Raw genomic sequence first — 25940 nt, 5'->3', positions numbered from 1 at the left:
TGCAGCGATATTGCTAGCGATATCGCTGCATGTGATACTTACCTCCGACCGGCTCCCCCGCTGGTTATCGCTGATCGCGCGAGAAGCTGCTGGACCATTCCTCGTCGTCCACTTCCTGCTGGGCTTCCTGTGGAGAGACGAGCGACGCGTGGAGCCGGGCGGGAGGACGAAGGATCGCTGCGTCTGACAGGTAAGTAGCAATCCCCGTCCCCTGTAATGTCGCTGGTGAGATCTGCCTGAGTGGCAGCTCACTAGCGACCACCTAGCGATTCACCAGCGATCCTGACCGCGTCATATCGGGATCGCTGGTGAGTCGCTAGGTGTAACGGTACCCTAAGTGTCAGTGTCATCTGGCCCAGTCCTGATGTTTCAACTTCCAGGTTTTGTTCAGCGGTGGTCGGGTTTCAGCCTTCCTTACATTGGCCATGTCTCTGAGCACTGAACACCTTGTACTTCTGAGCTCTCCAGGGAGGTTGCAGCTCTGTAATATGACAGCACTGGAGGATAATGGGTTCCTGGTCGCTTCGCGTTTGATTCTTCACAGATCTTTGACAGTTAATGTGCATATTTTTTTCTCCACACATTTTTTGCGACCGTGTAAAATATTTGCAACGAGTTTTGATATTTCTGTGATCACGCAACAATATCTTAGCAATTTCAAGACTGCTGTATCCATCTGTAAGACATGTAACAATTTTTGACTTTTCAGAGTCGGTTAAATCTCTGGTTTTGGTCCATTTTACCTGAGTTAAATAAGCTGCATAATAATTCTGCACACCTTGACAAAGGCTGCTGATATCCTTAGTCCTCACCCTCCTCATTACACATATACACATCCCCTGATCTACTTCAATAAGCATTCAAGTTTATACAGCTTAGAGTTGGAAGATCTGCATTAAAATGATATCATCAAAATACTTGTTTAATTCTGCACACAGTGTAGTGGCAACAATCATATACGATAACAACACTGTCCACTCTGTAGAGTTTTACAAGCCAATGATTGTTTTGTATAATTTCATGTAAAAGCATAAAATGTTATTAAGAAAAGACCAGCATTTACGGTTTGGTCCCTTGGTGACTTCACAAGTTACTAAAAGCTTTCGACTTGACCCAATATAATTCACTATGTGCTGGAAAAGCTACAGATTGTATAAAGCATTTAATTAGGAATCCATCAAATGACAATAATGAGTGGAACCTGGACTTTAACAGCCACTTGGCATGGATGCTTAACAGCATGATTTGCATGTGCACAAATGAAATGTCGGATTAATTTCCTTATCATCCTTCCTGTACAAATTGTGTGTCGCTTCTCCTTCTATAGATCATGTGTCTCTTGGAGGACTTGGTGACAGCTTCTATGAATACTTAATCAAGTCTTGGCTGATGTCAGCCAAACAAGATAAAGAAGCAAAGGGCATGTACTACGAAGCTGTGGAGGTAGGAAACACATGTTCTGTCTTGTTTTGTCAGTAATGTACATTCCAATTTTTATATGTAGGAGGATGACATGTAAGGTTTATATGTATAACTAGTAGGCACAATACACTCATCAGGATTACCACATATAATTAGAGAGAAGGAGACAGGAGATAGGATTGCTTTCTGAAGAATCGCCAAGATTATAGATACATAGTGTAGGTGGCATCTATTTTATACAGATTAGATCACATAGAAACAGGAGTACAAGCAATCAAGGGAAATAAGTCAGAATCCAGGAATAGCGCATTCCATAAAAGTCTGATTGCTTGGGATTTAACTGGCTGAGTAGTGTCATTGTTGGCACAGGTATTTTAAGTCCATTTGCTTGCCAGTTCCCCTGGAGCCTGACCTCTTTCCATTGATGGTCACCTGTGGCATTGGTGATGATAAACAGAGAACTTGAAGTCAGGTTGGCCTAAGATCAATACTTGAAAGGTGGGCTGAAATAACTAAGACGACCGGAGATGTAGTCTGAAAATGGAATCAAAGAGCATCCAAAGAGGAAGTTTATAGGTGTAAAGGTAAAGGGTAAAGGCAGATGCAATGACTAGGATTTAGAAAGGTTAGAAAGTCTAAAGGGGCAAGCTGATTGGGGTTGTGACTTCATCAAGCCTCATCAGTTGCGAGTAGAAAGTTGTTTTGAGCCTTGGGCAGAAACACCAAGAGGGCATGCACATTCAGGCTCGGACTGGCCCACAGTGTAACAGGGGCATCCCCCGGTGGGCCCCTGTGCAGATCTGGGCCGCCAACAACCCCACTGTATGGGCAGTACTTGGCATAATTCACTTGATTTTTTCTGTACAGAAAAAGCAGCATCTCATTATTCATTAACCAAACTTCCTAGTTTATTATTATTATTATATAGAGATATAGGTACATTTGTGAATGAGGGGAGTGTAATATTTGTATGCTGGTGAAAAGTGGGCCCCTCAAAGTCAATGTTACTGGTGGGCCCTTGGCACTGTGCACATTGGTCATAAAATTAGCGCATTATGTACAATTGTGCCATTATTAATACTGTTCCATAATATTCCTAAGTGTCTCATTACAAAAAGGATCAGAGCGGATGGACTTGTGAAAAAGATTGGATCTAAGTACATTTGCCACCAGTAAACCATATGCTTTTTATAATAAATTACTGGGGCTTCATTCTAATGACACATTACCGGCTATCTGACTAGTTTTTTTTCTTTCTTTCTTTTCATTTGATAAGCGAGTAAATACATTTGTGCATCAAAGGTTTAGTATAAATGGTCATAATATTCTTGTATTATTGTATTTTCTGTTCAGTTTATCTGAGTAATTACTAGAGCCCTCAAGGATCCTTTCATCCCAAAATACCATTGTTTGATTACTTACAGTAGATATTCTATACATGTTTCATCAGCTTTCAGTAATGAGTAAGTGGATGATGTATGACCACTGTACATACTGTTAAATTCATGCATATGGAGGTAAAAATGTTTCATGACTGATGACATTGACATTTATAATGAACACTTTCTATATAACAAAGATTGTAAAGAAGAAAACTACTAGCTAGCATTTAGCTTTATATTTATGACCCATAAGAGTTAATGCTGAAGATACAGTGTTTTTATTGCCGAATATAAAATGTGATTACAGCTAATGGATTATACTTTGTGCTGCTAAAAAGCTGATTCTACAATTTGCAAACTAGTAAATGCTGAACCTTGCATTCAGTGTTTATATTCAATCTTCTACATTTCAGTAAATTGGAGGACATAGAATAGCGTCTTTTGTTTTGTGTGGATGTTATCATCATAGTAGCAAACTATGGGATGCTTATAGTGCCTACAGTCCTAAGCATAAGTGAGTACACCCCTACAGATTTGTCAGAAAACATTTTGTTTCCTTTCAGAATCAGTATTTTCTATGGATGCCTTACTACAAAATGCTCCCAGAAATGTGAACCATTGATTGCAAACAAGATTTGTAATTTTTCACAATCAAAAAAAGGAATTTTCCTAACAAATTCATTCATGACACTGTTGCGAAAATGAGTACATCCCAATGAAAGTCTTTAGGAGCAAAGCTATAGTTTAGACCACAAAATTTGAATTGCAAGAATTCAACCACAGATACAGGTGCATCTCAGAAAATTAGAATATCATCAAAAGGTTAATTTATTTCAGTTTTTTTATACAAAAAATGAAACTCATTTGTTATATAGAGTCATTACAAACAGAATGATCTATTTCATGTGTTTATTTCTGTTAATGTTGATGGTTATGGCTTACAGTCAATGAAAACCCAAAAGTCATTTTCTCAATAAATTAGAATACTTTATTACACCAGCTTTAAAAAATGATTTTAAAATCCGAAATGTTGGCCTACTGAAATGTATGTTCAGTAAAAGCGCTCAATAGTTGGTCGGGGCTCCTTTGGCATCAATTACTGGATCAATGTGGCGTGGCAGGGAGGCGATCAGTCTGTGACACTGCTCAGGTGTTATGGGAGCCCAGGTTGCTTTGATTGCAGCATTCAGCTCGTCTGCATTGTTGGGTCTGGTGTCTCTCATTTTCCTCATGACAATACCCCATAGATTCTCTATGCGGTTGAGGTCAGGCGAGTTTCAGGAGTAGGTCCACTGTGTTTTACCAAGACCAAAGTCAGCACAGCCATTTACCAGGAAATTTTACAGCACTTCAAGCTTCCCGCTGCCAACAAGCTTGTTGGCGATGGAAATTTCAGTCTCCAGCAGGAATTGGCACCTGTACACACTGCCAAAAGTACCAATCCCTGTTTTGAAAACAACAGTATCACTGTGCATGATTGGCCAGCAAACTCGTCTGACCTTAACCCCATAGAGAATCTATGGGGTATTGACAAAAAGAAGTTGAGAGACACCAGACCCAACAATGCAGACGAGCTGAAGGCTGCTATCAAAGCATCCTGGGCTTCCATAACATCTCAGCAGTGCCACAGGCTGATCATCTCCATGCTACGCCACATTGGTGCAAGTAATTGATGCCAAAGGAGCCCCGACCAAGTATTGAGTGCATTTACTGAACATACATTTCTGTAGGCCAACATTTTGGATTTTAAAATCATTTTTTCAAGCTAGTGTTATACAAGTATTCTAATTTATTGAGATAATGACTTTTGGGTTTTCATCATCTGTAAGCCATAATCATCAACTTAATAGAAATAAACACTTGAAATACATGACTGTTTGTAATATATGAGATTCACTTGAAGAACTGAAATAAATTAACTTTTTGATGATATTCTAATTTTGTGAGATGCACCTGTATATTTATTCATTAAATAAGTGTTCACCTGCCAGATCGCTATAAAAGGGCATAATTTTACATAGAAAACACCTTCTCATTTCATGTTGTCAGCAATGGCACCACATGGAAGAGAAATTTCACAAGAACCAAGAAAGAAAATAATTCCTTTACCCAAGATATATGAAGGCTACAAGAAGATCAGTAAAGCTTTACTTATCAAGCAGAATACTGTAGCAAAAGTGATAGAAACATTTTATAAATATTGGAACTGCAACCAAGTCACAGAGCCATAATCTTCTGATGAGAAGGGTTAAAGGAAATCGACATACAAGTTCACTTAAGGTATTTAAAGAAGAAGCAAGGCAAACTGGGGTGAGTTTTTAGCATGACACAATATACAGCGTACACTGCAGATGGCATTGTGACACTAGAGACAAGCTGTGAGGTAGGGAAACGTTTTGGGGTCAGATACCAAGAGAACACATCGTAAACTAAAGGGGAAAGACAAAGGCATAGTCAAGTAATAGTCCAAGGTTAGAATAACAGGATGATAGCGGATCAAAACAAAGGGGCTAGGCAATGAATAGTCAGAATGAGATGCAAGGTCAAGCATCAATAGATCAACAAACAGCACAGGAGTACAATGCAAGCATGCATCATCAAGCAAATGCCATGACTGGCAGAGAACTGAGACTGACAGCTCAGCTAAGTATATAAATATCAAAAGACTGACCGTCGCTTCCAAACAGAAATCAAGTGTGAACAGGTGCTTACAAAGAGTAGACATCTCCATATACAATGGGTACGGAAAGTATTCAGACCCCTGTAAATTTTTCACTCTTTGTTTCATTAAAGTCATTTGGTAAATTCAAAAAAGTTCATGTTTTTCTCATTAATGGACACTCATCTTGATGGGAAAAAAAACAGAAACGTAGAAGATTTTGCAAATTTATTAAAAAAGAAAAAACAATATCACATGGTCATAAGTAGTCAGACCCTTTGCTCAGACACACATATTTAAGTCACATGCTCTCCATTTCCTTGTGATCCTCCTTGAGATGGTTCTACTCCTTCATTGGAGTCCAGATGTGTTTAATTAAACTGATAGGCCTTGATGTGGAAAGGCACACACCTTTATATATAAGTTCAACAGCTTACAGTGCATGTCAGACCAAATAAGACTCATGAGGTCAAAGAAACTGGCGAAGGAGCTCAGAGACAGAATTGTGGCAAGGCACAGATCTGGCCAAGGTTCCAAAGAATTTCTTCAGTACTCAAGGTTCCTAAGACCACAGTGGCCTCCATAATCCTTAAATGGAAGAAGTCTGGGACCACCAGAAGTCTTCCTAGACTTGGCCGTCCAGCCAAATAGAGCAATTGTGGGAGAAGAGCCTTGGTGAGAGAGGTTGAGAAGAACCCCAAGATCACTGTGGGTGAGCTCCAGAGTTTCAGTAGGGAGATGAGAGAATGTTCCACAAAGGCAACTATTACTGCAGCCTTCCACCAGTCAGGCCTTTATGGCAGAGTGGCCCGATGGAAGCCTCTCCTCAGTGAAAGACATATGAAAGCCTGCATAGAGTTTGTAAAAACACATGAAGGAATCACAAACTATGAGAAAATCAGATTCTCTGGTCTGATGAGACGAAGATAGACCTTTTTGGTGATAATTCCAAGCGGTATGTGTGGAGAAAACCAGGCACTGCTCATCACCTGCCCAATACAATCCCAACAGTGAAACATGGTTGTGGCAACATCATGCTATGTGGATGTTTTTCAGCTGCAGGGACAGGACGACTAGTTGCCATTGAAGGAAACATGAATGCAGCCAAGCACAGAGATATCCTGGATGAAAACCTCTTCCAGAGTGCTCTGGACCTCAGACTTGGCCGAAGGTTCACCTTCCAACAAGACAAAGACCCTAAGCACACAGCTAAAATACCAAAGGAGTGGGTTCGGAACAACTCTGTGACCATTCTTGACTGGCCCAGCCATAGTCCTGACCTAAACCCAATTGAGCATCTCCCATCCAACCTGACGGAACTGGAGAGGATCTGCAAGGAAGAATGGCAGAGGATCCCCAAATCAAGGTGTTAAAAACTTATTGCATCATTCCCAAGATTCATAGCTGTACTAGCTCAACAGGGTGCTTCTGTTGAATAATACTGCTCAAAGGATCTGAAAACTTATGACCATGTGATATTTCAGTTTTTCTTTTTTAATAAATTTGCAAAAATTTCTATATTTCAGTTTTTTTCAGTCAAGATGGGGTGCAGAGTGTACATTAATGAGAAGAAAAGAACGTTTTTTGAATTTACCAAATGGCTGCAATGAAGCAAAGCGTGAAAAATTTAAAGGGGTCTGAATACTTTCTGTACCCACTGTATAACCAAAAAATAAAGTAATACTCTGTAACGCTATAGCATGTAAACATGAAATATATGAGATTTGAATTTAAGTAGCTAGATAATCACTTAGAACAGGGAACAGCTGAAAGAAGCTTAGCATCTCCCAGTCTCAGATTGGACTGCTGAGCTGCCTATCAAAATACCAACTGGTCAGCACTGTCCTGCACTAGATTGGATGACTGAGCTGTCATTCACTGCATCCAAGATAGTCAAAGATACTCTGAGTGGAGGAATCGTGACAGTCATGCATGGATGTCGGCCATGAAGGAAGCCTCCCATAAAGCCCATACACAAATAAGCCCAACTACAATTTGCTAGGACCCCTGTTGAAAAATACGAAGAATTCTGAGACTCTGAAGTGATGACTAAGATAAATGTTTTTGGAACTGATGGCTTCAAAACAGTATGGTAAATAATAAGATGAATGGTGCTTAAAGTGAAACCTTGGTACATGTGCATTTTTCCAACTTGACAGTGATCCAAAACACACATCTAAGGCCACTGTTGCACATCTGAAGAATAACAGGGCGAAAGTGATTCAATGGCCAAGTGTGTCTCCTGATCTGAACCCAATCGAACACATATGCGGAAGAGACAAATTGAGCATCACTCTTTATTCAGTATTTAAGAAGTTGTCCGACCCCAAAATCCCAATTTCTTTAAGCTAATCTGTGCTGGATTGTGATGTACGACACTCCTATACATTTTGCTTTTTTGTTTCTGCCTTTTGTTCCTCCTAATTTTCTCTTCATTCCCTGCACCCACTTTGATTACCTGCATCTCTACCAAATTTGACAGCTCTCTTTGCTTTATTATCTAGCCTTATAGACAGAGCTGGCAGTGCCTCCGTGTCCGGCCCCACCCTCTGCACTCTTATTGTCTGTCAGTATCTGCCCCTGCACTGATCTCTGTCATTTCTCCAGTATTGCAAATAATAGAGCAAGTGTCCTGGAAATCAGCACAATCACTGCACTCCGTACCATATCCACAGTGGTGATAGAGCCTCACAAATCCCCACATCACATCCACAGTGTTGACAGAGTGACAAATGTCTCCACATTACATCCACAGTGGTGATAGAGCGTCACATGTCCCCACAGCATATCCACAGTGGTGATAGAGTGTACCATTTCTCCACATCACATCCATCCACAGTTTTGATAGAGCGTCACATGTCCCCACATCAAATCCACAGTGGTGATAGATCTTCACATGTCTACCACATCACATCCACAGTGGTGATAGAGCTTCACATGTCCCCATAACACATCCACAAGAGTGATAGAGCTTCACATGTCACTACAACCCATCCACAGTGGTGATAGAGCTTGACATGTCCCCACAACACATCCACATTGGTGATAGAGCACCACGTGTCCATCACATCATTGGTGATAGTCTAGAGCTTCACATGTCTCCACATCACATTGACAGTGGTGATAGAGCCTCACATGTCTCCACATCACATCCACTGTGGTAATAGAGCATCACATGTCCCCGCATCACATCCGCAGTGGTGATAGTGTGGCGCCCCTGAGGCTCAGTCGCCACAGAGGTACTGCACCTTCTCCTAAGGTGTAGTGCCCCACCGCCTAGGTAAGTTGGGAACTCCTTTCCTCACTCCAACACCTGCATCCCACATGCAGGATAGTTCAGCACTGATCACATTGCGGCTCCATGCTTAGAGGGTAGCAGAGCACCGTTCGTGGGTCCTTGCTTTGTAACACGAGATGTGCTGGGAGGTGGGTGGAGTTAGGTATAAAAGAGTGGGAAGGTTTAGAATTAGAGTTGAGTTCAGTCGGTCAGTTCAGTCTGGAGGAGAGGCTGAGAGCAGGCTGACAAGAGGTCAGCCTGAGGGGAGCTCAAGGCGGAGGAAGGCAGTCAGTCAGGCGAGGCTGAGGACTGGTCTTGGTGGAATGAGCTCCCCAGAAGAGAGATAGAAGAGAGAGTGCTGCAGCTGTCTCTGTGATCTGAGTCAGCTGGCACTGGGAAAGGAACAGAGGGAGAAAGACGTAGAACTGCAACCTAAGCTTCCATAAGAGAGAGAAGGAACAGCGCGGGACGAAGGAGTAGGAGAACAGAGAGGAGTTGTGGGTTGGAAGAGGAACCCTGCCTATAGGTTCTCAGCGCAAGGCCGGGGCCCGGTCCCCGAGGTTGAATGGACACTTATGGTTCTGCAGCAGACACCGGTGGAGTAGTTGGCTGTAAATGCACTACTCCCATGTAAGACTTGGGACACAACAGCAACACGGATAGAGAGCCGGGATCCAGGAGGTCCCTGATCAGGCTACAGCTGTCTGTCATACAAGTAGAGTTGTTAGGAACATCTGACAGGAGGAACTTCAGAGTAACCACGGTACTGGAGCTCTTCACACTAAAAGGCACAATAGAGGAGTCGTTCAGGAAAGGTACATGTTGGCGGAGTGTTGGAGAGGAGAAGCCTAACTTGCCTGGGAGGTTGATTGAGTCTCTGCCCCGGAGGACACGGCATGGAAGCGGGCACCAGTGGTTACCAAGAACTGTGAGTAAAGCGTTGAAACTGCAAACCCTGGTGTCCTCCATTCCTTCTTGCGTCTGCCAGCACTGCTACATTCCCTGCCCCGGACACTACACCATCAAGGTGTCCCCACATCTACACTGCCCTGGGACAACAGCCCTGCCTGTGGAGGGCTATACCACCATTGATGCATCCCTCCATCTGTCCCAGAGGATCTGTCTGCAGCGTCGGCTTAACATCTCCCTTGCCGAACACCACAGGTGGCGTCACGAACTATCCATATAAACTATACTATTAACATCACCGCCATTGATATTGGGTGCCCAGGGCCACAGACCGGGTCACTGCTGCTGTGACACATTCCCCCTGACACTGGCCCGGTACCAAGTGCCCCACAGCCCTGGGTGTGAGGTGACCCAATAGAGCTTCACATAATAATATAATAATAATACATTTTATTTCTATAGCGCCGACATATTCCGCAGCACTTTACATTTCAGAGGGGACTTCTACAGACAATAGACATTACAGCAAAACAATAATCACATAGATCATAACAGATACCAAGAGGAATGAGGGCCCTGCTCGCAAGCTTACAATCTATGAGGAAAAAGGTAGACACGAAAGGTGGGTGGTAACAATTGCACTGATTGTATGGACCAGCCATAATGTTAAGCGTGTAACAGTACAGACACAGAGGGCTAATGGATGCATAACGCATGTGGGAACATGATGCAGGGAACCTGGTTATGGTAAAACTTTTGGCTGTGCCACACAGGGATAGTTAGATTAATGTGTTGAGGCAGTAGGCCAGTCTGAATAAATGCGTTTTCAGGGCACGCTTAAAATTGTGGGGATTGGGGACTAATGGTATTGACCTGGGAAGTGCATTCCAAAGAATTGGCGCAGCACGTGTAAAGTCTTGGACACGGGAGTGGGAGGTTCTGATTATTGAGGATGCTGACCTCAGGTCAACAGCAGAACGGAGGGCGCTGGTAGGGTGGTATACTGAAACAAGGGAGGAGCTGTAGGGTGGTGCTGAGCCATGGAGAGCTTTGTGGGTGAGGGTAATAAGTTTGTACTGGACTCTGGAGTGGATGGGTAGCCAGTGTAATGACTGGCACAAGGTAGAGGCATCGGTGTAACGATTGGCGAGGAATATGATCCTGGCTGCAGCATTCAAGACAGATTGGAGGGGGGAGAGTTTGGTAAGAGGGAGACCGATTAGAAGAGAGTTACAATAGTCAAGACGAGAATGAATAAGAGAAACAGTAAGAGTTTTTGCGGAGTCAAAAGTAAGAAAAGGTCGAATTCTAGAAATGTTTTTGAGATGCAGATAACAAGAGCGAGTCAGTGATCGGATGTGGGAGGCAAAGGAAAGCTCGGAGTCAAGTATGACCCCAAGACAGCGGGCATGTTGCTGGGGAGTAATTGTGGAACCACACACGGAAATGGCAAATTCGGGTATAGGTACATTAGTAGCGGGAGGAAACACAAGGAGTTCAGTCTTTGACAGGTTCTGTTTCAGATATAGTGAGGGAAATGATGTTAGACTCAGCATTTATACAATCGCTGGTGTTTTCTAGAAAGGCTGGCGTGATGTCAGGAGAAGAAGCATATAATTGGGTGTCATCAGCATAGAGATGGTACTGGAAACCAAATCTACTGATTGTTTGACCAATAGGGGCAGTGTACAAAGAGAAGAGGAGGGGGCCTAGGACTGATCTTTGAGGAACCCCAACACTAAGGGGAAGATGAGAGAAGGAGGAACCAGCAAAAGATACAGTAAAGGAGCGGTCAGAGAGATGGTAGGAGAACCAGGAGAGAACGGTGTCCTTGAGGCCAATGGAATGGAGCATAGTGAGGAGGAGCTGATGATCCACAGTGTCGAATGCTGCAGAGAGATCCAAGAGAATTAGCATGGAGTAATGACCATTTGCTGTTAGTAGATCATTAGAGACTTTAGTGAGGGCAGTTTCAGTAGAGTGGAAAGAGCGGAAACCGGATTGGAGCGCGTCGAGAAGAGAGTTATCAAAGAGATAGAGGATAAGACGGGAGTGGACCAGGCGTTCCAGGAGTGTAGAGATGAAGGGACGATTAGAGACAGGTCTATAGTTAGCGGCACAGTTTTGGTCGAGGGAATTTTTTTAAGTAGTGGATGTATGATGGCATGCTTAAATGAGGAAGGAAAGATACCAGAAGAGAGAGAGAGGTTAAATATTTTAGTTAGGTGAGGGGTGACAGCAGGGGAAAGGGACTGGAGGAGATGTGACGGAAATGGGTCATTGGTGCAAGTGGTTGGGCGAGAAGATGCAAGGAGCCTGCTTACTTCTTCTTCTGTGACTGGTTCAAAATCAGAGAGTGAGCTAGATGCAGTGGGCGAGAGAGGACAGTGCATGGTATGAGGTGATTTGGAGATAATTTCCTGTCGAATCTGGTCAATTTTTTCTTTGAAGTAATTGGCCAGATCATCAGCTCGAAGCTCCGTGGTTGGGGCCTGTACTCTTGAGGTGAGTAGAGAATGAAAAGTGTCAAAGAGACGTTTAGGGATATTGGTCAGTGAGGTGATGAGGGTGTTGAAATAGGTTTGTTTTGAGAGGTGAAGGGCAGTGTTGTATGTTCTAAGCATAAACTTATAATGGATGAAATCTTCGTATAGATTGGATTTTCTCCACAGATGTTCGGCGCACCTGGAGCACCGCTGCAGGAAATGTGTTTGCAGGGTGTGTCAGGGTTGTCGCCATCTGTGTTGTGGTGTTCTATTTATAGGAGGTGCAAGTTCATCCAGGGCACTTTGAAGTGTTTCATTGTAAAGCTTCAATGCAGAATCAGGCCTTGAGAGGGAGGAGATAGTGGCTAATGAAGACTGCAAGTTCTTCATAAGTTTCTGGGTGTTAATGTATGTTTCTAGAAGTATGGACAGTGGGGGTGACCTGAGTGGCCTGGCAGTTCTTGATAGAGAATGAAAGAAGGTTGTGGTCAGAGAGCCGGAGAGGGGAGTTAGCAAAATCATCCACTGCACAAAGCCAAGAGAAGACCAAGTCGAGGGAGTTTTCGTCATCATGCGTTGGAGAATTAGTAAGCTGTGAAAGGCCAAACGAGGAGGTTAGAGATAAAAGGTGAGTAGCAGATGGGGAGAGGGGAAGAGCAATGGGGATGTTGAAATCGCCCATGATGAGGATAGGGATGTCACAGGAGAGAAAATGTGGAAGCCAAGTGGCAAAATGATCCAGGAACTGATGGGAGTGTCCAGGAGGACGATACACCACCGCCACTTGCATGGAGAAGGGTGTGTAGAGTCTGATGGCATGGACCTCAAAAGAAGGAAAGACAAGTGAGGGTACTTGAGGGATAACCTGAAAGGTACATTTTGGTGATAGGAGCAGACCAACGCCTCCACCTGCTCTATTGTCTGATCTTGGGGTATGAGAGAAGTGTAGTCCACCATGTGAAAGAGCAGCAGCAGCGGTAGTGTCTGACTGCTGGATTCAGGTTTCAGTAAGAGCCAGAAGGTTAAGAGAATTAGAAAAGAAAAAGTCATGACTGAAGGAGAGTTTGTTACACACTGAGCGAGAATTCCAAAGGGCACAATTAAGAGAGACAGATGGCATGCAGGGAATATTAATAAGGTTAGAGGGGTTTCTGAGTGTAGCAGTTGGGGGTTTGACTTTCTATAACATGGCGGACCAGGATTGGGAGCAATGTCTCCTGCGACTAGGAGAAGGAGGATAGAAAGAGTGAGCAGATGGTTATGTGATTTGTGAGAGTGTCTCTGATGTTGAATTGTGGGACTGAATGGACCTGTGCAATTTAGCAATGTGAAAAGAGCGTGAGTGCTATACATAGGAGAGGAAAGGAGTGAGGGGCCAATATGGATGGAGTGTAGAGAGTTAATGCCAGGGCGGTGGATGTGTGTGAATGCAGCTGCCAGGATATAAATTATACAAATGCATATGGTAAATATTTGTTCCAATACAGATGAACAGGTAATAGATGTATATAAATGTCTTACCTGTCTCCTGCCCTGTCTAACTGCCACGTTATAACTGCCTCATACTTTGATCAAATGTACTTCGATTAAATGTGCATAAATTCCCCCACATGTCTCCACATCACATCACCATTCTGATAGAGCTTCACATGTCCCCACAACATATCCACAGTGGTGACACAGCGTCACATATCTCCACATCACATCCAGAGTGGTGATAAGAGTGTCACATTTCCCCACATCACATCCACAGTGGTGATAGCATCACATGTCCCCACATTACCCCTGACATATGAGTACTGTGAGGTGAAGAGTCTCTAGTGATGTGTGTGTATATCTACATATATGCCACATAATACATCTCAGCTGCAGCAGATCCTCAGTCTATAATGATGTGTGTGTGGATGGATGGATGGATGGATGTGTGTATGGGTGGATGTGTGTATGGATGATGGATAGATAGATGGATGTGTGTGGATTGGATGGATGGATGGATGTACACAGTACATTATACTCACCTATGGACATGCCTTTTCCTTCCTGGTTTGTCCAATCACCTGAGACATTCCCCTGCTGCCTTGCACTGTGTTCTGCAGGTAGATGCTAGAGCAGGAGGCAGGGGGAGGATCTGGCAGGGAATGGGGCAGACAGCTACTCACCACATGAAGTGTGAATATCTAGCACGCCATGCAGAATGCTGACAGGGAGTATATTACAAACTGTCAGCATTCTGTATCCTAAGTACACACACAAATTATACAGAAAGCCAGGACAACGCCTTAATCCCTTCATGCCGCAACCCATTTTCATTTTGCTTTTCTGATTTTTGCTCCCCTTCTTCCCAGAGCCATAACTTTTTTATTTTTCTGTAAATATAGCTATGTGAGGGCTTGTTTTTTGCGGGATGAGTTGTATTTTTGAACGACACTATTGGTTTTACCATATAGTGTCCTGGAAAAAAAATTCCAAGTGTGGTGAAATTGCGAAAAAAGTGCAATTCCACAATTGATCTTTTTTATATAATGTTCACCAAGTGCAAAAACTGACCTGCCAATATGATTCTCCAGGTCATTACAAGTTTGTAGACACCAATCATGTATAGGTTCTTTTTTATTTAAGTGGTGAAAAAAAAATCCAAATTTTGTAAAAAAAAATAAAAAAAAAATTGTGTCATCTTCTGAGACCTGTAGCGTCTCCATTCTGGGGCTGGGTGAGGGCTTATTTTTTGCGTGCTGATTTGACATTTTTATTGATAACATGGTTATATAGATACAATCTTTATTGCATTTTAATGCAATGTTGCAGCAACCAAAAAAATGCAATTCAGGCATTTTGACATTTTTTTCTCATTACGTCGTTTACTGATCGGATTAATTCTTTTTATATATTGAATGATCGGGCAATTCTGAACTCGGTGATACCAAATATGTGTATTTTTTTAATTGTTTTATTTTGAATGGGGCAAATGAGGGGTGATTTAAACTTTTATTTTTTAACTTTTCACTTGTTTCAGTAGTCTCCATGGAAGGCTAGAAACCGCGATTGTCCGATCGCTTGTACTACACAGAGCCGGCCTTCAGCCCTGATCAGAGTAGCAGAAATGCTCACTAACAATCCAACTATGACAACAATAGGGGTCTGCTGCAGACTTCGGGTTGTCTTGCTAATCCATCTTCGACCCGCAGTCATGGGATACAGGCTCCAATGGGCGGGATTAGTTTCAGAGATTGACAGTGGCATTTAACAGGTTAACAACCTCGGGTGGATCGTGATTCCATCAGCGGCTGTTAGGGGCACATGTACGCTGTTCATATCAGCTGAAATGTGTAGGAAAAGATGTGGGATCAGCGTCGGAGCCCACATCAAAGGGGGGAGACTGAGCATGCGCTATACATGTACGGCGCATGTTGTGAAGAGGTTAAAGGCTCTAGTAGAAGTCTTTCTTGAAGAATGATAAAAAATAAATGTTGTAATATCTCACCAACTTGTTCATTCCATGCCTAGAAGACTTGGTGCTGTCCTTAAAAATCATGGAGGTCATACAAAATACTAGATGTAATAGATTTTGATTTTGGATGTACTGTATTCATTTTTGCATAAAATAATCTGAGTAAAACTGAAGTTCTATGAAACTCTGCTTTGTCAAAATTTTGGAAATTGTGTTTCTGTTCAGTGATATAGTGATTAAAATCTATCCTTTCAAAATGGGTGTACTCATTTATCCTGAGCACTGTATGCATAGAAAGAATAGGTACCATTCCAGAACAGTACTCAAAGTTTTTCAGTGATTTATTAATATTACATGTCGGTATCACATTGCCATTTGGTCTTGCATGGGGAGGTGATTATCCGAACAGTTGTTCATATGAATAATCACTCCTGATAATTGCTTAAAGTAAAGATGTGTTCAACAATACAATTAATGATAATGTGGTTGATTATTATTGATCGCATAGTTATTGCTGACCTAAAAATCATTCTCGGTCGACAATACTTGCACCCATGTAAGCTGAGAATGTGCTGCCAAACAAGGGTTTCACACAAATGACTGCACACATAAATATTTGTATGATCTCCTCACTATTATTGCTGTTCTGTCTCCGACACGAATAATGACTCTTAACTGTTTATTTCCATTACATAAATTCAGTTATATGCTTAGTTTGCCATACAGTTTAATGTTTATTGTTCCCCAAGCTCCATCTAGTGGCCAAAAGATATAACTGCAGTGTTATTCTGTACCTTAGTTTCATTTTCATTCTTGATTTCCCTCCAATTCCCAATGTACCCTGGGTAAGTTGCAAGGCATCATGGTCTATGACTGCCCAATTTCTCTGTCCAGTCTGCCATTTCCAGTATAGCGGTTTAGCTACCCGTATAAGCTATATGAACCCCGTGCATTTAGCTGAGGACGGAATAGTTAAACGATGGCTGTCCAGCTAGTGGGAATACACAGAGGAGCTTTCCATCTTGCAGGACCCTAGTGAAACAATGGCTGTCCAGCTAGTGGGAAATGGAGAGAAGAATCTTCCATTCTGCAGAGGCCAGTTACACAGCGGTATCCAGCTAGTGCTATTCAAGGAAAAGACACCCCTTCATCCAGCTTGCAGAAACTGGTGATGCTGCAGAAATACATCTTGTGAGATTCAAGTCACCAGCTAAACAGAGACTAATACTGTACAGCTACAGCAATCTCTGCACAGCCAAGCGTTTTCCACAAGACACCATGTCACACAAATCACACAGGACAAAATCTGCTACATCCGTCTCCTCAAAGACTCTATCCATCAGAGCGCGGTCGCCATTGCGCGCGCAAATGCTGAAGCCGCCAAAATGCGAGCAAGCTTTGTTGCAGAAGAGATGGAACTTAAATTAGAGAAAGCACGCTTACAAGATCAAGAGAGAAAGTCAAGCATAGAAAGCGAGAAGTCACGCTTAGAAAGAGATGAGCAAGAGAGAAAGACGCAGTTAGAGAAGGCACATGTGGATGCCACCTTAGAGAGCCTAGCAGTAAAAAGAGAGGCTGCTGCAGCACTGGCAGAGGCAGAAGCATTGGAAGCCACACACAACCCTGAGCTGCATAGTCGCAGCAGTACGTCAAGTCTGAAGTTGCCGCTGCAAGATTCACCACAACGCACATCTCAATATGTTAATGAACTTCCTGATCCAAACTATGACCAAGAACACGACACATCCAGTGAAACGAGTGAGAGTCATCATGAGGCTCAGCTCCAGGAAAATGTGAAGCAAAGCAACTCTCCTGTCTTACTTGCCCCTCACCAGGTAACCAACGTGAATCGCCTTGCTGACACACCGCATGTCAGACCGAAGCAATATGACACTGGCTGGCGCCACCCTGAGGATACTAACAGGTATGAACGCACCTCACATCACTATCAGGGTGACCCATCACCAGTATACTCTGCTGACAACCGGTTCACATCAGAACTTGATCTAGTTGCCAAGGGACTCATGAAATTCACTGACCACGCTGAAGGTTACAGAGCTTGGAAAGCTTCCTTCCAAAATGTTACCAGAGACTTGGGGCTAAAAACCAGGGAGAAGATAGACCTCTTAGTCAAATACCTGGGAGAAGAGTCAGTCAAACACGCAGTAAGGATCAGAGACATTAATATAAACCACCCTCAAATAGGCCTTAAAGAGATCTGGAAGAGGCTAGATGAGTGTTACGGCTCTGCAGAGGTAATTGAGAGAGCCTTTTTCAAAAGAATCGATGACTTTCCTAAAATATCTAACAAAGGTCTCCCAAAACTTAGAGAGCTAGGTGACCTGCTACAAGAGGTCCTAGTTGCCAAATGTGAAGGTGACCTACCGGGACTAGCATACCTCGACACAGCTAAAGGTGTTAAACCTATAGTCCAAAAGTTGCCCTACAATCTACAGGAGAGGTGGCTCACACGTGGCTCCACGTACAAATACAAACACAATCCCTCCCTTCTCCGTTTATGTAGACTTTATACACGAACAAGCGGCAATCAGAAATGATCCCAGCTTTGACTTTACAACGTCATATGCCGCACCACACCAGCTGCAAACCCACGCAGAACATCTGTGGCAGTGCACAAGACTAATGTTTCTTCTCCAAGTTCCAATTACAGGTCTGCCGGTTGCTCTCAATCAGAGACAAAGGTACGAGAACCTGACAAGCAGTGCCCGCTTCATCAAAAGCCTCATCCTCTCCTGAAATGCAGAGCCTTCAGAGGAAAATCTATGCCGGATCGCAGAAGCTTCCTGAAAGAGAACGGTATCTGCTACAAGTGCTGCTCATCCACCACTGATCTCGCCAAGGATTGTAAGGTCAGTGTAAAATGCACAGAATGTGGCACCACGGATCATAACACTGCACTACACCCTGGCCCAGCTCCATGGAGTGCACAAAACAGGCCAGCTGACAGTGAGCATGGCGGGGAGGAAAATAGCACTGATGCAGCTGCGCCAGAGATCACTTCACAATGTACTGAAGTCTGTAAATGGACAATAGACAGTAGGTCTTGTTAAAAAATATGCCTCGTCAAAGTGTACCCAAAGGGCCATAGAGACATAGCTGTGAGACTGTATGCTATCTTGGATGATCAAAGTAATCGATCCCTGGCTAGATCAACATTCTTTGACCTATTGAACATTAAAGGACCAAGCACTCCTTACTCATTAAAGACATGTGCAGGTACTGTGACAACAGAGGGCAGGAAAGCCACTGACTACCAAATTGAGTCCTTAGACGGACAATTCTGCCTGCCACTACCTACAATCATCGAGTGTAATCAGATCCCAGACAACAGGTCTGAAATCCTTACACCAGATGTGGCAATCCATCATGCTCACTTAAAACGCATAGCACACCTCATACCGGAACTCAACCCTCAGGCACAGATAATACTGCTGTTAGGAAGAGATATCCTGCAGGTTCATAAAGTGAGAAGTCATATCAATGGACTCCACAATGCTCCCTATGCCCAAAAGCTAGACCTAGGATGGGTCATAATAGGAAACGTATGCTTGGGACACATGCACGCCCCATCTTCTATGACAAGCATGCTAACAAATACACTGGAGAAAGGGCGCCCATCTCTGTTTCAACCTTGCAACAACGAGTTCCATGTCAAGGAACTACCACACAGCATCCAACTACCCAATCACTTAATAGACTTTACTCATGACAGCGGTATGGTGTCAGGAAGCTATGAGGATCAGCTGGGGTGCACAGTCTTCCAGAGGACTAAGCAAGACAACCAAGCAGCAATGTCGGTAGAGGATAAGCTGTTCTTGGAGGTAATGGACAAAGGGCTCGTAAAAGATGAGACGAACAGCTGGGTCGCACCTCTTCCCTTCAGAACCCACAGACCACGTGTACCAAACAGATATCAGGCATTCAAACATTTCTCCTCTCTCAAACACAATCTGCAAAAGAAGCCAGAGATGTGAGATCACTCCTTCTCCTTCATGTCAAAGATATTTGAGAACTGCCATGCAGAACTAGCTCCCACTCTCAAAGACTCTGAAGAATGCTGGTTCCTATCCATGTTTGGAGTATACCACCCTAAGAAATCGGGCCAGATTAGAGTGATGTTCGACTCCAGTGCTAAGTTTGATGATTTCTCCCTGAATGATGTTCTACTGACAGGACCAGATCTCAATAACAAACTACTGGGAGTACTTATGCGCTTCGTAAGGATTCCATTGCCTTCATCGCTGACATCCAGCAAATGTTCCACTGTTTCCTTGTGAGAGAGAGAGACAGGAACTTCTTAAGATTCTTCTGGTACAGAGACAATGATCCTCGCATGAGAGTACACATCTTTGGCAATAGCCATTCTCCTGCAGTCGCCATCTATGGACTCAAAAGGTCAGCTCTAGAAGAAGAAAAAGAATACGGGTCAGATGTCAGACAATTCATAGAGAAAGACTTTTATGTTGATGACTGTCTGAAAGCCATGCCTTCAAATGAGACTGCCATCAGTCTTCTCAGAAGAGCTCAGGAGATGCTTGCTTGCTCTAACCTCAGGCTTCACAAAATAGCCTCAAACAGCCAAGAACTCATGAAAGCATTCCCTTCACAAGACTTGTGTGACGGTCTCAGAGTCCTGGACCTAGGGTCAGACCCACACCAATGCAACGCAGCCTCGGGCTTCTCTGGAATCTACAATCAGACACTTTCACCTTTCAAGACAGCCAGGAAGAAAAGCCTTTCACACGCAGAGGTGTCCTGTCTACCATCAACAGCCTGTATGATCCCTTAGGTTTTGCAGCTCCTGTTACTATACAAGGCAAAGCCATACTAAGAGACTTAACCAAGGAGACTTCTGACTGGGATGCATCTCTGCCATCTGACAAGAGAATCCAGTGGGAAGCATGGAAGAACTCTTTAGCAGCTCTCTCCAACCTGAATGTGTCAAGGCCATACACCCCTGTGCCATGTACAGAGATACACAGCCAAAGACTGTATGTATTTGCAGATGCTTCTGTCAAAGCAATTGCTGCTGTTGCCTATCTCAAAACGGTGGACTCCAAATGTCAGAGCCACATTGGATTCGTCATGGGGAAAGCCAAATTTTCTCCACAACCAGAACACACCATACCAAGGATAGAACTTTGTGCTGCAGTCTTAGACTAGTTTCACACTAGCGTTTATTCGACGCAGCGCACGGCGTCGCTAAGCCCCGCCCCCTGCCGGCTCCCTGCCCGCCCCATCCGGTCATCGCCACCTACTATCGCACATGGACGCTTGCGATCTGCGCACCCTATTTTTAGCATAGGGTGTGCAGATCATGTGCTGGCCGTGCGCTAGTAGGATTTTGGCGTGCGCTGCGCACCTTTGAAGGTGTGCCCGTGCGCGCCGAACGCAGCATGTTGCATTTCAGCGCGCACGGCGCACCTTCAAAATTGCGCAGCGCACGCCAAAATCCTACTAGCGCACGGCTATTTTCCGCAGCATGTCACTTCTTTTTTGCGGTTCCACTGCTGCAGTTTCCCTCCCAGAACATAAAATATCTCTCTCTCCTCTCTCTCCTTCCGCAATCCGCACAGTCCAAACTGCAATAGAATCTGCATCAGTTCCGCGGGACAAAGTATAGGAATCCGCAGGGAAAACTACATGCGTTTTACCCTGCGGTTTCTGCCAAGCGATGCGGATTTTTCTGCAGAAAAAATCTGCAGCGTGTGCACACACCCTAAAAGTCTATATAAAGCCTTGCCAAACTCTGTCATGCCGTGCTCACCAGGTGGCGGGGCTTCGGTCCCGACGTCACTCCCTCCGGTACGGCGGTCCCTCCGGTGCCTCCGTCGGGTGCGCATGCGCAGCTCTCGTCCTCGGGGCTCCTCCTCCATGTCACGTATGCATTTGCGCGCTCCTGTCAGTGCTGTCTCCGGGTCAGTCTCCTCTATGGTAATGGAGGACCTGACCCGGAAGCTGTAGTGGTCATGTGCTTTCTGGCTAGGATCTGACCCGGAACCTGTCATGGTCATGTGCTATATCAGGCTGTCCTCCCCTATGGGAGGTGCCTGATTATTGTTGTGCTTCCTGGCTTGGTCTGCTTAGTCCCAGCCGGGCCGTGCGCTGTTCTCAGGTCCTCTGCTCTGTCTGGTATTCTATTGTGCTTCTAGCACTCGCTCAGAACTTTCACGTTGCTTCATGCTCAGTAGTGCCTCTTGGCACACTCTAGTATCCTGTCCTCTATCCCTTGCTCTGTCGTACCTCCTGGTACTCTCTGTCTCTGTGCTCTGTAACACCTCCTGGCATGACTGCTACTCCATTCAGTACTCTGTCGTGCTCCTGGCACGCGTCCTGCTTTGTTTACCTCCGGACGTATTACTCACTATACGCCATACGTGCTCACGGCTACCTGTCTCGCACTATCTGTAGTTTGCGCACTTCCATGTACACTCTTTGTGTTCCTGGTACCCAGTTCCGATATACTCATCCATGTCTCCTGTGAGCCGCCCCTCTTGGTACCGGCTGTCGCGGTTCTGACCTCTGCAGTCCTGCCCCTAACGATCCCTGTATAGGGGTCGGTCATCACCTGGCGTGCTCGGCCCAGGGGCTCCAGATCCGCGACCCAGAGGGTCCACTCTTAGACGTTGTCTGCTCCTGAACGTCACAGTATAATCAGGACATGGACCCCGCTGGTACTACGGCTTCTGTCCAAAAGGAGCTGGCGTTTCTCTGGGAAAACCAAACTAGAATTATGTTATTTCTTAAGTCCATGGAGTCTTGTTTATCTGCCTTACAGTCCTCTGAGCCTGGGTATGCTGCCCAGTTGTCCAGTCTCCAGCAGGAACTCGCGCAGCAACGCGACTCCCAGGCCCAGATCCTCAACTATATGTTGTCAGTAGATAATCGGCTCCTTATCTATACAATCCATTTCTACCCAGGCCATGGTTCCTCTCTCGCTACCGCGCTTATGTAAGCCACCTCAGTATGGTGGTGACCCTGTGTTGTGTCGCAGGTTTTTGAATCAGTGTCGTTTGCATTTTGAGTTTTTGCCGCAGCATTACCCCACCGATCGTGCTAAAATAGCATTTATAGTTTCTCACTTAGAGGGGAAGGCCCTTGCTTGGGTTAATCCCCTTTGGGAGCAGGACGACCCACTTGTCTCTCAGCTTTCTGTCTTTTTGGACACCTTCCGTAAGGTGTTCGACGAGCCGGGTCGCCTAGCTTCCACCACCGAGTCACTCTTTAATCTCCGTCAAGGTACTCTAACAGTGGGACAATACGGAATATGTTTTCGCACCTTGTCCTCCGAACTTGGTTGTAATAATGATGCCCTCGTAGGGGCCTTTTGGCGTGGTCTGTCCAGCCGGATCAAAGACGAACTGGCGGGCTGAGATACTCCTACCATTTTAAAGGACCTCATCTCTCTCGCGACACGCATTGATTTGCGCTACCAGGAGCTCACCCGCAAGTCAGCCATAGAGAGAGGGGCCTCCCGCCTCTTCTCTTCCACACGCAGCTCTTCCCATCCATTACACGAGTTATCTGCAGTAGATCCGGTACCTGAGCCTATGCAGGTGGATCGTCTCCAGATAGCTCAACGGCGTCGTGTGAAGAGGCAGGCACAAGGGCTCTTTTTCTATTGTGGGGATGCCTCCCACTTCCTACGCTCATGTCCCAAGAGGCTGGGGAAGTTCCTCCGCCTGGGACTGGTAAGCGACCTCTCCTCTGGTGTATGTGATTCCTCTTTACCCCTTACCGTGTCTGTGTCCCTGAATTTTGGTTCCTAGGGTTGCACTGTGAAGGCTATTGTGGACTCTGGTGCAGTGGGTAACTTTATTAGTCTCAAGGCAGTTAAGAAGTTTCGGATTCCTGTCAGATCTGTGGAGACTCCTAGGTCGGTAGTTCTGGTCGACGGTAAACCCTTGCAGGACACCATTAACCAGGTCACTGAGGGAGTAGAGTTGCAGATTGGCACATGTCATCGGGAGCGAATCTCCTTCCACGTATTGCCGACTTCGGCTCATACCCTTCTTCTTGGTCTTCCTTGGTTACGAACTCACGGGCCGACCCTGGACTGGCAATCCAGAGATATACTTCGTTGGGGACCGTCCTGTCAAAAGAGTTGCCTGCTGTCCATTTATCCGAAGAACCCTGCAGTTACAGGACCGCCATCCGTTAACCGGCCTGTGACGTGTGACATTGTCGAGAAGGGGGCTGAGAGTCAGTTTCCACATCTGTCAAGCAACCGGCCTATGATGTGTGACATTGTCGAGAAGGGGGCTGAGAGTCAGTCTCCACATCTGTCAAGCAACCGACCTATACGTGTGACATTGTCGAGAAGGGGGCTGAGAGTCAGTCTCCACATCTGTCAAGCAACCTGCCTATGACGTGTGACATTGTCGAGAAGGGCGCTGAGAGTCAGTCTCCACATCTGTCAAGCAACCTGCCTATGATGTCTGACATTGTCGAGAAGGGGGCTGAGAGTCAGTCTCCACATCTGTCAAGCAACCGGTCTGTGACGTGTGACGTTGTTGAGAAAGGGGCTGAGAGTCAGCCTCCACATCTGTCAAGCAACCGGTCTGTGACGTGTGACATTGTCGAGAAGGGGGCTGAGAGCCAGTCTCCACCTCTGTCAAGTAACCGCTCCAAGGTAATTACCGTGGCTTCCGTCAAGTTGACATCCCAGCGCCCGGGGGAGACCTTCGTGTCTAAAGGTAAACGTAAAGGTGTGTTATCCTGGGGACATTCTTCTCCAGTTGCCGGCCATGTTGGTATCAAGAGGACACTCTCCCGTTTATCCCACTACTACTGGTGGCCGGCTATTGCTCAGGATGTCAAAGACTTTGTGGCTGCTTGTCCGCTCTGTGCCAAGAAGGAAGTTCCCAAGAAACCATGCTCCGACAGCTCGCCTCTTAAGGCTGAATTAACTTCCAGTAATCGCACCACCGCTTCGGCCTCCAAGCATGTCAGTGTGCCTCTGCCGGTTCGTCCTGTCTTGGGCGCACCTGCCTCCGACTCTCCGTCCGTGGAGTTCTCCAGGGTATGGCAGGAGACCAAATTTTCCCGTTGTGAGACTCCAGATCTGATTAATCCTCATGCAGTTAGGAAGTGTCTGGATCCCGCTCCTAGTGTCAAGGTGCTATTTTCCAGTTCTAGAGAGTGGGGGCATAAAGGAGGGGGTACTGTCATGCCGCGCTCACCAGGAGGTGGGGCTTCGGTCCTGACGTCACTCCCTCCGGTACGGCGGTCCCTCCGGGGCCTCCGTTGGGTGCGCACGCGCAGCTTTCGTCCTCGGGGCTCCTCCTCCATGTCACGTTTGCATTTGCGCGCTCCTGTCAGTGCTGTCTCCGGGTCAGTCTCCTCTATGGTAATGGAGGACCTGACCCGGAAGCTGTAGTGGTCATGTGCTTTCTGGCTAGGATCTGACACGGAACCTGTCATGGTCATGTGCTATATGAGGCTGTCCTCCCCTATGGGAGGTGCCTGATTATTGTTGTGCTTCCTGGCTGGGTCTGCTTAGTCCCAGCCGGGCCGTGCGCTGTTCTCAGGTCCTCTGCTCTGTCTGGTATTCTATTGTGCTTCTAGCACTCGCTCTGAACTTTCACGTTGCTTCATGCTCAGTAGTGCCTCTTGGCACACTCTAGTATCCTGTCCTCTATCCCTTGCTCTGTCGTACCTCCTGGTACTCTCTGTCACTGTGCTCTGTAACACCTCCTGGCACGACTGCTACTCCATTCAGTACTCTGTCGTGCTTCTGGCACGCGTCCTGCTGTGTTTACCTCCGGACGTATTACTCACTATACGTCATACGTGCTCACGGCTACCTCTCTCGCACTATCTATAGTTTGCGCACTTCCATGTACACTCTTTGTGTTCCTGGTACCCAGTTCCGATATACTCATCCGTGTCTCCTGTGAGCCGCCCCTCTTGGTACCGGCTGTCGCGGTTCTGACCTCTGCGGTCCTGCCCCTAATGATCCCTGTATAGGGATCGGTCATCACCTGGCGTGCTCGGCCCCGGGGCTCCAGATCCGTGACCCAGAGGGTCCACTCTTAGACGTTGTCTGCTCCTGAACGTCACAAACTCTATTTGCAGACACATGTTTCGGAGTGTTTGCTAATCATCAATGTAAAGCAGGAGAACTGGCTTGCCTGGGTGAGAAGCCTCTGACAGGGGTGCTATGGGGTAAAGTTGTTGTGGTCGTAAAGATATCTGTAGGACATGCAATGCTCCTCTGAGAATTTAAATATCTATGTAACCTCTTCAGAGAGTAACAGGACAGGTCAGAAAGTCTCCACAAGTAGAAACTTTACCTCTTAGACCTCATTTTGTCAATTGGCACTAATTAAAGACA

The 25940-nt window shown here is 45.4% G+C and overlaps 1 protein-coding gene across 2 annotated transcripts in view; it reads left to right on the top strand.

The window, feature by feature from the left end:
- Nucleotides 1-25940, top strand: part of LOC141086308 (mannosyl-oligosaccharide 1,2-alpha-mannosidase IA-like) — a 280603-nt gene that overhangs the window by 196281 nt on the left and 58382 nt on the right. For both annotated transcript variants that reach the window (XM_073572272.1, XM_073572270.1), the window contains one exon: nucleotides 1328-1443. In XM_073572272.1, coding sequence (XP_073428373.1) covers nucleotides 1328-1443 — 116 coding nt within the window. The remainder of the gene's footprint in view (nucleotides 1-1327; nucleotides 1444-25940) is intronic.

Source organism: Dendrobates tinctorius, unplaced genomic scaffold, assembly GCF_039654945.1.
Source record: "Dendrobates tinctorius isolate UK_male_01 unplaced genomic scaffold, ASM3965494v1 ptg000007l, whole genome shotgun sequence".
In the NCBI taxonomy this organism is placed as follows: domain Eukaryota; kingdom Metazoa; phylum Chordata; class Amphibia; order Anura; family Dendrobatidae; genus Dendrobates; species Dendrobates tinctorius.
The sequence above is the reverse complement of the archived record's forward strand: the minus strand, read 5'-3'. Positions and strand labels throughout refer to the sequence as shown.